General features: G+C 41.1%; 1 protein-coding gene across 12 annotated transcripts in view; it reads right to left on the reverse strand.

Annotated features, from left to right (window-relative positions):
• The window catches only part of DEPDC5 (DEP domain containing 5, GATOR1 subcomplex subunit), a 44,538-nt gene that overhangs the window by 26,161 nt on the left and 1,019 nt on the right, over positions 1-17,358 (reverse strand). For 8 of the 12 annotated variants that reach the window (XM_082066630.1, XM_082066626.1, XM_082066627.1 and 5 more), the window contains exons 2-24: positions 16,883-17,005; positions 16,070-16,157; positions 15,360-15,406; positions 14,791-14,876; positions 14,526-14,609; positions 13,795-13,844; positions 13,223-13,292; positions 12,801-12,879; positions 11,997-12,058; positions 11,347-11,416; positions 10,986-11,058; positions 10,163-10,266; positions 9,787-9,861; positions 8,764-8,898; positions 8,219-8,280; positions 8,043-8,116; positions 7,666-7,735; positions 7,105-7,141; positions 6,244-6,364; positions 4,949-5,172; positions 3,240-3,443; positions 2,573-2,708; positions 831-928 (exon numbers count right to left, since the gene is read on the reverse strand). In XM_082066630.1, the coding sequence (XP_081922756.1) occupies positions 831-928; positions 2,573-2,708; positions 3,240-3,443; positions 4,949-5,172; positions 6,244-6,364; positions 7,105-7,141; positions 7,666-7,735; positions 8,043-8,116; positions 8,219-8,280; positions 8,764-8,898; positions 9,787-9,861; positions 10,163-10,266; positions 10,986-11,058; positions 11,347-11,416; positions 11,997-12,058; positions 12,801-12,879; positions 13,223-13,292; positions 13,795-13,844; positions 14,526-14,609; positions 14,791-14,876; positions 15,360-15,406; positions 16,070-16,157; positions 16,883-16,940 (2,107 nt within the window). In that variant the 5' untranslated portion in view covers positions 16,941-17,005. The remainder of the gene's footprint in view (positions 1-830; positions 929-2,572; positions 2,709-3,239; positions 3,444-4,948; positions 5,173-6,243; positions 6,365-7,104; positions 7,142-7,665; positions 7,736-8,042; positions 8,117-8,218; positions 8,281-8,763; positions 8,899-9,786; positions 9,862-10,162; positions 10,267-10,985; positions 11,059-11,346; positions 11,417-11,996; positions 12,059-12,800; positions 12,880-13,222; positions 13,293-13,794; positions 13,845-14,525; positions 14,610-14,790; positions 14,877-15,359; positions 15,407-16,069; positions 16,158-16,882; positions 17,006-17,358) is intronic. The other 4 variants (XM_082066623.1, XM_082066622.1, XM_082066625.1 and 1 more) reach the window with 2 other exon arrangements.

The following is a 17,358-nucleotide window of genomic DNA, read 5'->3' on the forward strand; positions in this document are numbered from 1 at the left end:
GCACATCCATAAAATCAGAAGGAGGTTGCAAAACAAACCAACAAACCCACAAAAGACAACCCAACAGAATGCTTAGTGTGGCCTGTTGTGAGGTGTCTGGGTCAGGTAAGCAAGCCAGAGCTGATCTGCAATGGAAAGTACAGACACGTGTCTTCTCTCAAAAACGTGACGAAATATTTGGGGCTGTGTAAATAATGTTTAGCATAAACAGCATCACATTAAAAATGCTTAAAATCTGAAGAAAGTGCACTTGTAGATAATGACAAGAAACACTAGAAGGCACCTAATGCCAGATTGTACTATGCAAAATAAACCTGCTTTTACAGCTTCTCTCCAAACCTAGATACAGCCAAACTTTATGCTTTCCTATGGCTTGTATATGTAAAATATTTATACATTCAAACAGGTTTCGTCACCCAAAGGGTGACACCTTAAGGCAACGCCACCCAGAAGAAACATTCTGAACAACACCAGTGCATACTTAGATGTGTTTGTGTCTGGATGTCAGTGCTTTGTTATTATGGAAGTAAGTGCCTGAGAGCTTATTAAATGTAAACAATGAGGATCTTTCTATATTAAAGTCTATAAGGCATACCTAGAGAAGTAGAGACACTTTAACCAAAAACAAACACACACACACCCCTCAAAAAGTCCAAGAGCGAGCATTACCAGGTCACTCGAAATTGAAAACTCCTTTTCCATGATTGATTCTTTCTACTTTGTACAGCCTGGCCCACCCACCTCCCACACCTTCTGCCTCTATTACTTTGTCCCTGCTAACAGGGAAGCGGCTCCTCTCGCAGCCCTGTGCTCTGGCACTGCCTTGTTACCTGCACCGTTGCCCCCAGCCAGACCATTGGAGAACTCTTCTGTGCCGCTGAAGCTCAGGAAAGAAGCACCGTCACCGGGATGCCGAGAGCTGACATGTCTGGAGAAAAACAAAGCAGCCTGTATTATACCAACCTTCCTCACTCATGCCCTTCCTTGCTTTTAGCAAGAGCTGATATAACAAACAGCAAGTAATCAGCTGCCGTCTCAGCTGAGCCCGTGGTGAAACCAGGCTCTTCATGATGTTTGCAGAGATGGTGATGGGCACAAAAGCAGCACAGCGAAGGCTGTAACAATATTCCATATCTATACGTACTGTTTGTTCTTTGACCCCAGCAATAACCAAGGCAGGATCTTTGCAGAATAGTGGAGAAACATCTGCCCATACACCTCCCAGGAGAGAAACGAAACTTAGCTAGTTATTTACAGATCTGATTCCTTGCTCTATAAAACCACTATTCCAGATGGAGCAAATTGCTTTGGAGCAACCAAAAAAAGATCAAGAAAAAGGATTACCAAGAATATGGCACAAGAGATTGGCATTAATGACAAGATACCTTAGCACACTAGGATGTACTTATGAAGCAATAAAAAGGCAATTAATTTTTTTTTTTTTTTAAGTAGAACAAAGATGGGAACAAAGATGGTGAGGATGATGTAATACTGAAATTATGCAACACACAAAGAGATTATAGTATTCTAAAGGAATACAAGGTAGGACAACAATTTCCCTATAAAAGGGAAAAAATGGCACGAGAGAGTTAATTAGTCAGTGCAATTTCCTGAAGGACTGCTTGAAGATGGCAATACCAGTGTCCTCACTCACCTTGGACACTCAGAAACTATACGTAACATTAATTTCTAAGCATGCAAGAGGGAAGAAACACATAGCAAGAAAGAAAGTTGGTGATGAAAGAAACAAACTTCTTGGCAATTCCAAAGTTGCTTAAGCTACCAAAATGTTTTTGGTAAACAACATTTAATAATGAGTGAAAAATGTGGATAAAATGTTGTCAATAAAATAATAATCAGATAAAACCCACATAAGACAATATCTGGAGGTTGGAGAACAACTGTGCAGATTGAAAAACAGCCTAGGTGAAGTGAACAATCTAATTTCTCTGGCTGTAAAAACAGCCTCCCCACAACCAGGCCACATCTAGTAACAGCAGGATCGTTTTCACTTCTCAGAGCCAACAATCAATATAAGCTCCCAACACTGACCAAAGTGTGTTTTATAAAAGAAAACTAGTTTATGAACACAGGCACTTTCATTTGCAATCCATCCCTGATGTTTATGATGGCCATATTTCTTACATGGGGAAGACAGGACCGAATGGTAGCACTGAAATTGCTCAACAGTTACCGTGAGGCAAAGCTACGCCCTGTGCTAAAATAATGTTCTATTCTGGGATGAAGGTCAAAGCTATTGGGATAATAAATCACGAATGAAAGACACAGGCTTTTATAAGGCAATTTTGAACAATTCCATGAATGACGCATTATACTGCTTGTGCACTCTGTGATAAACAACCACGCTCCTCAAATGAGGGAGGTAAACCATCCCCAGCCTTGGCAAAAGAGCTTTATATCTCAAAATAAAAGTATATACTGCATATGGGGCACTTACACAATGTATTATTAAAGATCACAACCTATAACTGCCTTACTGTAACATACATGAAATTTTAAGGAACAGGGACGTTCATACCAAGTCTCCAGGGACTGACCCTGAGGAGCTCACCTGCCCGTGGCCTCGTGGTACGCCAGCTCCAGCAGCTCAGCAGAGGAATGGGTCAGATCCTGCTGCCCGCTGCCCTGCATCTCTGCCATGTTCTGACGGGTTTGGTGATGGATCTGGATTGCTTCTCCTGATGGACCTACACAGTTACAATTCGATCATTAATCACCAGATCCGCATTGATTCCTCAGTTGCCTGTGCCCTCCTTATGCCAACAACACAGGCAATGCCAATTAACAGAAATCAAGAAAGCACGTTTACGAAACCTTAGAGACCTCTGGCATTTTCTCCGAAGCCAGGGAAGCAGAATGTTCTTTTAAACATTTTGGAGGGCCTACTTAAAAGGTGCTAAACCAACATAAGAACAATTCACCATCTGAAAGTCAACCCAAATTAAAGTTATGATTAATTTCAATAGTCTCCATCAAGTGTAAGATTGTTCCACAGTACCTGATGCTGCAAGTTCGCCAACAGATGGTAATATTTTAAAAAATAGGATCTCTGACTTGAGATCTATATAAGATCTGCATATATAAGACTATACATCCTCAGTTCAGCCTCTGTTACAGTGCAGAGTACTTCAAGATGCCAGGATTTGCATTGGTTCTCTTGTGTTAATGCTTGGACAAGGAAAAAGTAACAGCAATCTAACATGACATGAAGGACCTACCCACAGGAAACGTGTGCATCCAACGCCTCCTGTTCGACGTCAGCTTCATGGGCATGCGGGACGGGGCAAACGGGTTGATCAGTGCTCGCTGGGGTGTGTATCCCCCCGGCCGAATGTGCAGCATGGATTCTGCGCTGCCAACGTGGAACCTCCCAGGGGCACTGGAGTCACGTTGCTGAGACTCCAGCATGCTCTCAAGGACATCTAGAAAACACAAAGTCAGCATGGGATCACGCAGACGCCGGGCAAAAGAGACTGAACTGCTTAGGGATATAAAGATTCGCCAGGGTAAGTGGGAATAAGGAGAGCTGAAGAATAGGCAGGGAGAGAAGCTGAAAGCAATTCCAAGCCAGTCTGCAAGTTACAACTTCAACAAGAATCCAGACAAGAAAGCGTATTATTTCATGTGCCATTACAGCATTGCTGTATACCATGTCACCTTATACTAAACAAAGCCATAGAGAAACCACTTGTTAGGCCAACTATGAAGAATTACTCAGAGCTGTCAGAATTCCTAAGAAATCAAAAGACTGACACAAAAAACTTCAGGATGAGGACAAAAGACATGGCAGAAGCTACAACTGAGGAACATATGGGTTTTTTGTAACATTCAGATCTGACCACTGAAATAAGGGGCTACTTCCAGAAGACATGAGACACAATTTCAGCAAACTAGCAGTTAGTCACTGCTGCTCAACCTAGAACAGAAGTGCAGTTGGTTAGAAACAGGAGACGGAAATAAACCAGATAACAAAGTGGCAATTGCCCCAAAAGAAGGGTCTTCTTTACAACTCTGTACTGCCAACTTAAACAGGTCAAAAGCTCTGACTCCTTCTCAGTCCTATTCCACACACATCCCCATCCAGCTGCACACCTTCAGCTGGGTCACAGGACTATCCTTCAAACTAAAGGAGTAGCAGAAACAGCAACAACAAAACGTGTATATTAACCGACAGCAGGGAAAACATGAAAGGTGAATGTAATGTGAAGTACACTGTGTGACAGCAGTTTCACATGAGTAAATTCAGTTCCTGTAACGGGATAAATATGGTATGAGGTCATACAGCATGACATGAAAAACAAACAAAGAGCCTTCAGGGGTCAAATTTTACAGATCAAGCAATTGCAGGAGGAATACAATTTACCTATAAATGAGTTGGGTTTATGGAAGATACCATGCAGTGTCCAGGAGTGAAGTTAAATTGGAAGGAAAAAAAAAAAAGCGCCTGTCAGCACACCAGGATAGCTCAGCAGTACTTTGTCAAAAGGAAGGATCCAGAAAGTGACTCTTAATGACAACAAATCCCCACAGAAAGAAGCTATAAGCAGAGTCCCCCACAGGGCTCACTACTAAGGCCAATTCTCATTTGACGAATTATAGGTGACCTGGATAATAAAAAGTTACTTGTATATGTCCGCATTCACAGGCAGGCCCAGGAGAATAGTCAAATTTTAAAGAAAGCAATAGACAAGGGAAAAGTACAAATCAGTTTCAGGACACTGCTATTTAGAACAAGTTAATAAAAAAAAAGTAATGGAATTGGATAACAAAGGGGGAATGCACACCCAGCCATAGCTGAGCTGCAGAAAAGGTGAACCATGAATGCTGCTATGGGCACCACCTGCCCTCAGCTGGCCAGGCTGTGGCCAACACAAGGTTCCATCTTCACTCTGCCCCACAAGGTACCTCCCAGCTGCCCCAGGCTGACCTCTGGTGCTGGTATAGCCCAAGGAGCTGCTGACTTCACACTGGTGCAGATGAGGCCGTGGGATCATCAGGATGTTGGAGATCTTGCCCAGCGAGCTGTCGTCAGAAGCCTGGCTCCTCACCTCCTCCGAGGGCAGCGTGCGGCTCTGCAGGGACGGGCTGCACGACACGTCGTAGGAACTGGAGCTCTTTCTGGTGCGACTTTCTCTCTCCCTCACAGACCTGCTGACAATAAACAGATATGGCCAGTGATATGAAAGAGATTAATTCCTGGGTTAAAGGGGTTTCAATGGGCCCAAATCATGTAAAAGACTTAAAACTCATTAGGTGAACTCAAGAAGAGGACTACAAGGAAGTTATCACTATTTTTTTAAACTATGAGGGTACTATATACTTCTGTGCAATATACAATAGAAGAACACAACACTAAAAGACTTCCAGCAAAATGGCTGTGAAAAGAGCACGCTTGACTTTACACCACTCTACAGATAACACATCAAGGTGGTAATGTAGATGTGGTCTAGAAGATACTAGACCTGAGCCTACAGTGCTAGGAACACATAGCTATAGGGAAACTACTTGGAGTTAGTAACTACATTAAATCGTACTGGCATCTTCCAGCATGGATTTCTACAAGCTGCTCATATTAACAAGCGAGTCCACATGCACAATCTCCTCAGATTTGGGCAATACTACTGAAAGAAGGAAAGCAAAAAAATACTTCAAAACAAGTTCATCGATCCTTAAAAAGCACTAAAATTTATAGGTTGTTGAATGAATTTGGCCAGGACCTGAGGATAATTAGCCTTTCTTCTCAGAGGAAAGGCCATGGAATATCTGACGAACTGCACTCAGCACCTCCATTTCTTCTCACATTTGGAAAGGCATCATTTCCAGGGAAGATCCCCCACCACTCTATGTGCACATCAGTAGTGTATTATTAAGCCGTGCATCAAACTGATATTATTTCTACAACTCTGTGCAAGTCTACTGTGCAAGTACTTTTCTACCTAGCTTGCAAAATCTGCTAGGAACTTAGCAAGGAAGACTAGCGTCATTCTTTATTCAGACAAAATTAAAGATCTAAGGAAAAAGTATACTTATGCCTTTTCCCACACACTGCCTTAGAAGTAAAGTGCCAGACAACCAGCCATACATACTCACTACAGATAAAGCTTTGTTCAATTGTAAGCATGTGGACCTTAACTTTCCTTATATTTCTCAAAGCATTCTATGCATCCAGAAATACACCATAACATACCTGCTCTAGAACTAGTACACTCAGAAGCCTCTTACCTGAATGTGGTACAGCGCTGGGCTCTGGAGGGGCCTGGCAGTCTGAACACCTGAGCATCGTAGCCATCATAATCCACCTGGATGGGCAAGGCATTCTCAGCATCTTTTGGAGCCCCTAATGCTGAAATAGAAGTCATTTAGCACTGGAACCTCTTTCAAGAATGTTCAAGATCTGCAAGTTAGAAGTATCCAACTCTATCCAAGAAAAGTATCTATTCCAAAAGAAATCACAACGACAAGTCTCATGAGCAGAACAGCTGGGGCAGCTCAATTAACAGAGTTGGTGTCTCTGAATCAGGGTTGCTGAGGCCTTAATGTCTTTCCTCCATATATCCCAGACATTAAATTAATAATCAACAATTATTATCCCTTCATTAACAGATGCCTCAAGTTCCCTCACAAAGAAACTGCACATTTTAAAGCATCTTTGGAAGAATGGATAGCCTCTTTTTAAAAATGTACACCTTCCTGAAATGAGGTGGGATTAGCAGAATGCAAGCTTCTGCCACTGCAATTCTGTGGCCAGTGCACTGACAATATGCCAAGGCAGCGAATCCCTGTCCTACTCCCATCAGCAGCACCGCTGGCGCATCTGTCTGATATTGTCTGCTCCTCCAGCCAGGTGACAAGCAGCCAGGACAGACACTCACCCTTCCATATCAGTTATTTGCCAAGAAGGCAACTGATATAAGAACATTAACATCCTGGATAACATCTATGCGGTTTTGATGGTTTTCTGCAACAATCGTTCCTTCCCACATTTCGTCAGTAGTGTTTTTGCTGACGTATCATTGTCTCACTACAGCTGTTTGTTAGTTTGGGAGTCAGTAGAATAGATCATTCCAGAACAGAATTACTCACAGGCATCTCGGTTATTTTTTGCTTTCTCAGTCAGCGGCTGGAGGGTCCAAAGGAAGCATGAAGAGACCAAAAACAAACAAAAAACAAACAAAACCACACACACACAAAGAGAGCAAGAGAAAAGACAGAGAGAAGGGAGACAGTCAGCATGTTCTAAGGAAATATCCCCCAGTGTGATCAAGCATCAGATTTGAAGTTTATCCTGCTGACTCAGCGAGGCAGCCAGACCACTTCAGAAGTATTAGATACTGACAGTAACAAACCTGCATAAAAAAGCACATCTTTGCCATCACCTTTCTTCAGAGTTTATTACAGAATGAAATACTAATTTTTATGGTGGCTAAAACATTTCTCACCTGATTTCATCCTAGAAAGGACCTACAAACTAATCCCTCATTCCCAACCCCTACAAAAACCATTGCAGCTTTGCTTTCACTGTCTTTTAACACTGAAACTTAGTTACAGCTGTTGGAATCCTTGCTGAAAAGATTCTGACACTTGGCTGAGAAAAGATATCTGACAAGCTAGTAAGAAGAAAAGATAAATCAGAAAGATACCTACTTTCCTTCCTGCCAGCTTGATCCGTGGGGTGAAGCTGTTGCACAGGAGCTGGCTTTTGGACGTGTAGAAACTGAAAGGAAAAACAAGGTGGCTCAGCTGTCTGCGAAGAACTGAACATAGTTGGTTAGCGATGCAGCAAACAGCCTGTGAATTGGAGCTGGCTGTTAGATGGAGAAAAGGGGATACCTTGCTCTGCGTAAGACAACGTGTGGAACTAGTCTAGAACTCCTAGGTCTGCAAGATTATTGTAATATATGTCTTTGCTTCACAAGGAGAGCAAAGGAAATAAACAAGGAAAGAAGAAAGAGAATTCAACAGATTATAAAGAGGAAAGCAAAGCAGGAGTGTTTAGCAAAGGCTGATAAGAGTTCACCTACCTATGGTTTATCCAGTGTGGAATATTGTAGTCATCACACAGTCTGGAATCGCCAGGTCCACAGCGATTATGGAGCTGTAAGAGGAATTCAGGAGCAGAGCAAGTAGCTGTGTTGAACTAGTCACAAAATGAGTAGCTTTTCTAGTGGGAGCAGCGAGAAGGGACAAGAAGCATTACCTTAAAGAGTGGTACAGCATGCAATGGTTGTTCTCCCATGCACACCAAGTCCACACCTATCCCTGTAAACAAAGAACAGCAGAATTCAGCCATCTACCAAGCACGACTGATATTCTAAGCCAAAACAGATCATCAGTTTGAACTGAAGAGCAAATCCGTATTCATATCAGATCTTAAGACATCGTTATACTGAAGATGGTAGTTATCAGTCCTGTGGTATGGTTATAAATCAACAGTGTCAGTGAGGATACAAGAAACGTTTCTTCTAAACTAACGCAAGTCACGCACAATTATCCTTTAAGGGAACTGTCTGCATGGAGAGATGAAGTTCTCTATCACACAAAAACATTAAATTAAATGCCTATAAGTTATCTGAAAATCTGCCCATTTCGATATGAAGTGCGGACACAAGTCTTCCAGCTGTAACCCCTCTTTCCAAAGTACACAAGTTACAACACATACTTTTTCACAGCAAGAAAAGGCTACAGCTTTTCCAAATGTATCTGTTTGCCTTCATAAAGACTGCAGTGTTGCTAGTTATTTACCATTGTCAATCATCCGCTGTTTGGTTAGAATCATAAGGAGTCGATCAACTTCAAATACACCCACGCCAGGTGTGATAACCACAGACATCTGGCCAGTCCGATCAAAGTTCCGGTTTATGTAATGCTTGTCAAACACTAAGAGAAAGAATTAGAGAACACTTTAAAAGAAAAAATTACGTTGGATTTTTTACTTTTTTTTTTTTTTTTTTTTAGAGCATGGGAGGTGACTCTCTATTAACAGTGGCATTAAACAAGTTCCCACAAGGCACAGGCAAGCATGAGAGGGCTTGTATATAGTCTTGTTCAACCAATAAATGTTAATAAAGCTACAGGAGTGACAAGAGTTATGGCAGAAGATGGGAATCAGTTATATGGAGTATTTTTCTCATATGCTTAGTGTTTCCTTTACAACACCTCAAAAAAAAAAAACCCACAAACAAAAAACACACCAAAACCAACAAACAACTCCCCCCCCAAAAACCCAACAAGGTAAAGTCCATTACTAATCATTTTAAATCCTGTGCTCCCTCCCATGAGAGTAACAAGACAGTGACTGAGGTGACAGAACAACATCTGATGTACAAAATCACAAAAAGTAGATCTCTGGGGAGCCCTTCCAGCCCATCAAACCCATATCTCTGCCAAAAAAGATGGATCAGCTTCACCTATATCATGTTTGATCCAACTTGATTTCGAAATGCTTCCATAATTTAAAATTTCAACTTCTGTTCCAAGAGGTTCTCGTACATACACAGAGCTAGAAGAAAAAGTTCCATCCTAACAAGGCCCTATGAATGGTTCCTGAGGCCTGAAACACCCAATACTCAGTTATTTGAGAGACACTGGTTTTCCAGAGACACACAATACAATTTATTCTGAGGCCAAAACCAACAACTTAACCACCTAATATTCCCCTCCTCTTCACAGTATTAAGAAACAGGCAACATAAATCTACACCCATTTATCAGCAGCTGCTTTAATGGTTCATCTCCTGTATGTTTTTATCCATTGTTCCTAACTTACCATTGAATGAAAGATTTATGGCCTCCAGGTAGTTCCCCTGTGCTGAGGTAGAATTGTAACCTGGAGGAAATCCCTCTGGACAAGCGTTCGGAAGGAAGAAAAAGGAAAGAATGTCATCTCTGAATAGACTAGCTTTAAAAACAAACCCACACCACACTGCATTTGTAGTAAATCCTATCACTCCAACAAATCACAGACGAACTTGGCATTAGTGTATCTCCCAGTAATAGCCAAGCAAAGTAGGCTGGCCACAAGAGCATTAAGTAGTACCATACCAGACTCCAACTGAAAGTAGGGAGTTTACAAAGAACTTCAAAAAAAGAAAGAAAAACAAAAGATAAAAGGGTAAAAGTATGGGAAAGGAGGATTCTTGTACCTGCTTGCTCTAGTCGTACCAGCACAGGATACTGGATGAAAAGCTTTTTAATGGTCACAAGCAATGATGTCCACTCTTCTCGTCTCTCATTCTGAACTACAACTCTAGAAAAAGCACAACTCAATGAGGAGCACGAAAGGAAGTGAGAGGGGATGAACAAACTACAGAAAAAGGAATGCTTGAAAAGGTGAGTTTCTTCCTTGTGTTGGGCAGCACGTTAGAACTATGGTGTACTTGTGGCAATCACTAAGGTGTAGATCCATAACAAAGCTGGGCACATCTCCAGCCAGAATAATCTCTCGCTTCCAAATGTGTGACCAACACTACATGGCAAATAGCATCACCATTCTGCAAAGCAGTAAGGTCATTTAGAAGTCCAAGATCAGAATCAAGTGATGGATTTGACACCTGTATCTGTTGTGACCATCAGCCAAAGAGCTCCAGTACTTAACTGGAAACACTTGTGGTCTCAGCAATGGCACCATCTGCTCTTCAACCACTCAAGAATGTAAAGATCTGCAAAACAGCTACGTCTTCTGCAGAAACTACTCCCAGCACCACAGAACTTAAGTTTATTGGCAATTCCAATAAAGCACAGACAACACAACATTCACATGCACACAAAAGACTGACTTAGCAAATTTGGGTGGGCACTCACAGATGGGATGAGGACTACTCATCAATTTGCTGCCAGTTTCCAACACAGATATTTTTCACTATCTTAATTCCTTGTAAGGTCCTACAGTTCACAACAGGATATTCTCCACAAGGGTTGCACATACACTGTGGGACAAGAGGTGAAAGAACTGGGAGGAACACGTACTTGTAAAAATCTTCATAAAATCTGCCCTCATGATCCTGTCGAATTGATGCACGATGTGTTTCAGGAAACTCATCTGAAACAGAAGCAAAGGCACGTATCTTCCTAAGCTCTTGTATACAAATGATTCACCTTTTCTTGTAAGGAGCTGTTATTTCCATTTAAAAAAAAAAAAAAACCACACCTTTGAAAAATATCAGATCTCCTACACAACATTAAAATTGCTTTTAAAACAAGATGACAGCTTGAATATGATGAGAAAATTTGCCATATATTATAAAGTCAGTGGCAGCCTGTGACCAACTTTCAAGAGAAAAGGAGACAAGTTAAAAAATAGAAAGACGAAAATACAGAACTTACATACCTATAGATTTTGCTTCATAAAACGTTCTAGAAAATAGAACCACTGTCACTTCATGGCTGCAATTCTTCTCCTGTCCAGGAAAAACACATTAAAAAAGAAAACCTTAAGGGTCACGGAAACAGAAGACAGCTCTGGGTTGCTCAGCCACAAGAGGCAGTGAGGCTTTGTTTCGTTTTGAAGCAATTCACTTTCAAGAAGCTTGCAAATCATCAGTGAACCTTATACTACAACCTGGAACCTCCTCATGCTTAAAGAGAGCAGTACTGAACAAATTACACCCTGCACCGGGGAAATATTCAGAACTGAGTCCTGGGATGACTAAAGTTGCATGAAACTGACTTATGCATTGCACAAGCAACTCTATCACACATTTAGTGACTGTAGTCCAGCCAGAGACTCCACACAAACAAACTGTACAACACAAACACAGCAGATCCAACAGATCAGTATTAGGGTCATTTGGCACATACATGATTGAATGCAAACCTGCAGTAACCCTTTTTTGATGCCCAGGAGCCACCTCTCACAGTCCTGTAAATCTTAGCACTGACTGACACAACCTGCATCCTCCTCAAACTGACCCATCAATGGGTTCATTAAGGTGGCATCATCTTGATCTTTCAGACAGGGTGAATCAAGCAGCTACCTACCTTCCATTTTGTGAAGAGGTCAGCAAGGAAACCATTCACGGCTTTCTCAAAGTATAGGTCCCCTGCAAATTAAACATCTCCAAAGCATCAATAACAGCAGTTACTTCAACTGTGGGGTATATCTAACCCTGAGATTCTAGGACAATTGTTTTTGTTAGAATCAGAGCAGCTGTGTGCATAATGAATGCTGATATCACTAAAACAAAGATAATAAAAACATTTAAAAGCATGACTGTGGTTCAGAGGATGTAAATAAGTCTCTTACTGTCAAAAGGACCTGACCTTTATTTTTTCCAACACATTCGCAGCATGCTGGGAAAGCATCTGTACCATCTTTCAGGCACAGTATGCACAACTGATCCCCTGCTCAGTTTTGAGTAGCTGCCCAGTTACATATGCCTAAACACATGGTCAAAGGAAGTGGCAAGAGGTTTGCTGAAGAATTAAGCCAGAAAAAAAAATAGAACAATGACGCAGGTAAGTGATTAATTCTTAATTTCTAAAGTTTTAATATTTCTAGCTGACCCTACCTGGGCTAAGGTGGGGTTTTTGCTTCATCACTAATTCTAAGTTAAGAGAAATCTAAACCATCAAGATCCTCTTTGCACAGGACTTCCACACATTTCTGGTTTCAGGACTCACACCTGCCCTCGTCACCAAACATGTTTAAATCCACAGAAAACCTTTCCCAGGTTCAGTCAGTTGGTCCCCTTGATTTTGTCACAGCAGAAATACGCAGTAACGGCAGAAAGGACAGCTGCTGCCATCCACACTGACAATCAGCCAGGTCAGTCACCTACATACCATAAATATCAAAATCCCACATTTCACAGCTCATCTGGATAAAAATATAAACCATGGCAGAAGTGGAGCGGAAGACCACCTGCAAAGGAACGAGAGATCTTTTTTAATACAAGGTACTTTCACTAAAAGGGACAAATGCAAAGAGTTAACTACGGAGCAAACTATATGACTGTGCCCACTGCACTACAGGAAATTTCGCCTCCAACAAGCTGGCATTTCAACAGCCTGAGGAATTCCTAGTGCTGCCAGCACAGAAGAGCTCAAGTTTACTAATCATTCATTCTCCTGAATTTATTGCCATTTTTCAGCTGGCAATGCTGCCAATTCAAATTATCCATACAAATCTGCAAGCAAGACAGAATTACAAGAAAACCGACAAGGAAAGGAAGGGAAAAACTTTGCCCTGCTCCCTGAAATCTTACCCGGGTGTCCTCACTGATGTATCCACAAGTGACTTTCTCATTCTTGACCCACAGTTCACCTGCCTGCGCCCTGGAAGGAAAGGAGCGCAGAATATTTATTAACCAGAGTGAACATGAAGATTAGAGAATCAACATCTGAGCAAATAAGGGACGTACCAAAACCTGCATTCAAGGATGACTTGAAAGCAGAGCAGAAGTTTAGTTCGTTAAAACCTGATCTTTAAACCAAAAGAAGTCAAACAGCCATTTCCCTCTGCACATTTCCTTGTTTCTTTGTCATCTCAACAGTAAACCAAAGTAACCCTCACCTAAACTATTAATGCATCTTGGGAAAGGGTGGAAATATTAGAAGAGGTAAAAAGAAACTTATTTGGCATTCATCAGAAGCAACAAGTGTGGTTGGCTGTCCTACTACTAGTTTCTTCCACCCCAAATCAACCCCCAAATCTGGGGAAGAGTCAGGGAACAAAAAAATGTGAAAGGGTTTTTCAGAGAAGATTCTCCAATTGGATTCTCTGGATTCATTAATCTCAAGTCATAAGTAACAGTAAGTCCTCAGAGGAAGCACTGACCTGATACCCGCAAATTCAACTTTTTGGGTGACATATGCACATGTGCTGACCTAAAAATGAACAGTTACAGGTGTTAGAAGAACAGCAGGCTCAGAGTGAGCAGACCCATTTATTCAAAAAAAAATACAAGACCATGCTCAAACACCCGACTTCTGCCAGAAAAATCACAAAAACCACTGAGCATATTTACTACTAACTTCCCAGCCTATAGAACCTCTGCAACAGAAAGTAGTTTTTAACACATATGAACTTTTATGGGGTTCATTGGTCTAATTCATTGCCCTTAGAAGAGCCAAAGACTGCACTGCAGAGATGCAGAAACAGAAGAATCCTCATAGTTGTTTATTAAGTGGTACTATCAGAGAGAGGATACTTTACTGTATTTCTAACACGAAAAATATTTGGATTCAATTCCTTCCAAAGGTAATAAATTATTAAAATTCAGAACATAAGAAAAAAGCCCTTCTAAACAGCATTTGCAGTGCCCAAGGACGTAAGTAACATTACTGCGACAGAGTAGGAAATGATGGGACTATTTTTTCTGCAACACATTTACGTTGATTTCTCCAGCTCTGATGCACCACTTACACCATCAGTTCCCAGGAGCTGATGGCACTGGCCTTGTCCTCAGTTTTCTGTATTTTGTGAAATGCTTATTTCCCTTTACAGCCAGCAAAGAAAAAGGTACATGATCTCCTCCACCCTACACATGAGGACAGTAGAGGCCTTACCAAACTTTTCTTCAGTCGCCACATATCCCCACGCCCAATATACTGATCTTTAAAGGTCAGCTCCACCAAGTCTAAGGTCACTTCCTAGGAAACAGAAGAAAAACAGTGCTCAGATTTTATTAGTTGTTTCTAAGTAGCGCCCTTCAATCTGTTCTTTTAAGAACCAAACATTACAGGGAGGGCAGTTCTAAAGCAAGTCACTACTCGTAACAGATGCAAGATAAAAGTGAAGGGACAGGTGGAAAAAAGTTGCAAAGACACACACCTTTGGGTCAACAACGTTAACATGGACATCCTGGTATGGCCGCAGTCGGAACACTTGTGCAACTGTCTGATCCACGCTTATAGTTTCTGCCGCAGAAAGGAGAAAGGACACCAGGGAAGTTAACATCCCCAAAAGGCTTCAAGCGGTTTACAAGTACAAAAGCAATACGGTGAGACTGTCAGGAAACAGTCAAGTCCTCAGCAAAAGACAACAGCTTCTTTCAGCTATGGCCCAATTTAAGAATCATTAAGATCAAAGGCGGCAAGATAAACTCAAAGTCTAGGCTGGATTAATTCCTGCAAGAAGGTATACAGCCAGTCAGAGAATTCAGAAACAAAAATTTAAGGCTAAAAAGCCAATTTTGTTTAAACAATACCCTACACTACTCAACCAAAAGCAGATTTAAAATTGGCTATGCACTTTCTGACAAAATTATAACCCTTTCATTCTGAAATAGACAAAGCATTGATTTTCTTACAAAATTAAAATATATGCATCAGTCAATCAGAGGTACAGCCAAATGACATAATCTTTGTCTTTGATTTTACTGTGCAGACTACAAGTTTTACCTTTCTGCAAATCTTCCTTAAGTGACTTCACTTGTAGCAGCAGGGGACTGGCATACAGAGGAGAAAAAAGGTAGATAAGTTGAGATACCAACAGACTACTCTGGTAAATCGCTCTCAAAACTATTTAGTAACACAGAGCAGACAATAAGCTAAAGAAAAACATTTTCTAGAAAGTTTCACACATCATCCTCTCTGCTTGGCACTCTGTCTTGTTCTTTATCCCTATTATAAAAATCTCTTTATGTAAAGATGATACTCTAAAACTTCAAGCACACAGGAACTTCTCAGAACCTCATACAAGTATACTCGTATTTTTCAGATACAGGCTGCAGGATGAGCAGCTTCATATATGACAGTTTATGCTTTTATAGCTGACCAGAAAGTTTAATTTTGCCTAGAATGTACTATAGGATGGAAGAATAATCCTTTGGTAACAATAGCTCTACAATGAGGATAAAGACATTGTAAACTCTACACCCAGGTGCTTCTTGCCCCATGAAAGGTCAGCAAACTAACACCAACCACAAAGAATCCCAGAAAATTCAAGGAAGAGCTCCTGCTGCAGTAATCCCCCTCGCTTTCCTTCAGGCAGAAAAAAACACGGCAGCATCCTGAAGCAAAGTTATCACAGCTCTGAGAGCCTCTCCCTCTAGAAGCCGCTGCATATGAACGTACCACACCTGACTGGTATCAGCAAAAAGAGAATTCACCTGTATTCATCATTGGGATGTGCAATTTCCACAACATCCCCCAGCTTGATTTGAAGAAATACTTTAGGATTCACCACCAGTTCATCATCTACAAGACATAAACGAATGAGGAAAACTGCAACAAGCAAATACACATCAAACACAGATGTTTACATGTTCATACGCAACCACTTACTCCCCATGACTGCACTAGCCCAGGACTAACACCTCAGCCAGGTGTTATATTCACTTGAGGACAGTGCTCCTGCCCACGCCTGTGGGCAAAACCTCTGCCTTCAAATCACAGAACTTTCACAAAAGATTTGTTCAGCAAATGAGTGTGCCTTAATTATGCAAGCAAAATCTTCTTTTGCATTTTCCATATAAGAAGCATCAGCTGGAAAGTAAATAGCTACAGAATCTTAACAAGTTTTAGTAACATGCTATGAATTTAAGTCTAAAGGCAGGGAACAAATAAATAACATTTTTCTTAGTACACAGAAACATCTACACATAGTCACAGTCATTGACTTGTCTGTCACTTATTAAGAGTGACTGAAATAAAGGCTAAAACAAAAGTGACACAATAAAAGGGGAAGAGGTAGAATAAAACAATTTATTTTATAGGCATAATCTCATTCTGTTCTGACAAAGGCAGTTTTATTCTGCTGTAACCTGCTACTAAAAAAGAACTCTCCAAACTCTGGCTGGTAATACTTCTTGTCACAAAGTTCCATCTTCACTGTTTTGTTAAAAAGATCAATAAAGCAGTTAACTGTTTTCAATGATGTAAGAGTGTGCCGGTCCCGCTGCTGTGAACCAGGAGATACTGACCACTGCCTCCAAAACCCTTCTTATGTATGACGAGCTTGTACACCTTGTTCGTTCTCATCTTGAATTCCAGCTCTTCTCAGCTACTTTGAGTAAAATCTGCTGAAGACATCTTGCATATCTAATCTGGAAACAAAAGCAAAGACAGATCTCTTGTCATCACATAACTAACTGTTCTTTATACTCTGTGTGTGAGCAAAGGATGTACCACCACAAGCCAAGAACACCACACCTGAAGGGCAGGCACATTACAAACTTTAATAAACATCGGAATGAAGGTTGAGTGATGACCTCTTCTACCGGCACTGTCACAGAGCTACTGCCACTTTCTAAAATTATCTCTCTCATATTTCAAGGATAAGCTCTGACCTTTGTGTTAAATGCATTAAAATGAATACCCAGACTCATGCCCACTGCCAGATATATCTTCTGGTTTTGTCATTCCTTCTCTTTCACACACCTTTTCCCACATCTTTCCA

The sequence above is a fragment of the Streptopelia decaocto genome (genome assembly GCF_964273445.1).
Source record: "Streptopelia decaocto genome assembly, chromosome: 15".
NCBI lineage: Eukaryota > Metazoa > Chordata > Aves > Columbiformes > Columbidae > Streptopelia > Streptopelia decaocto.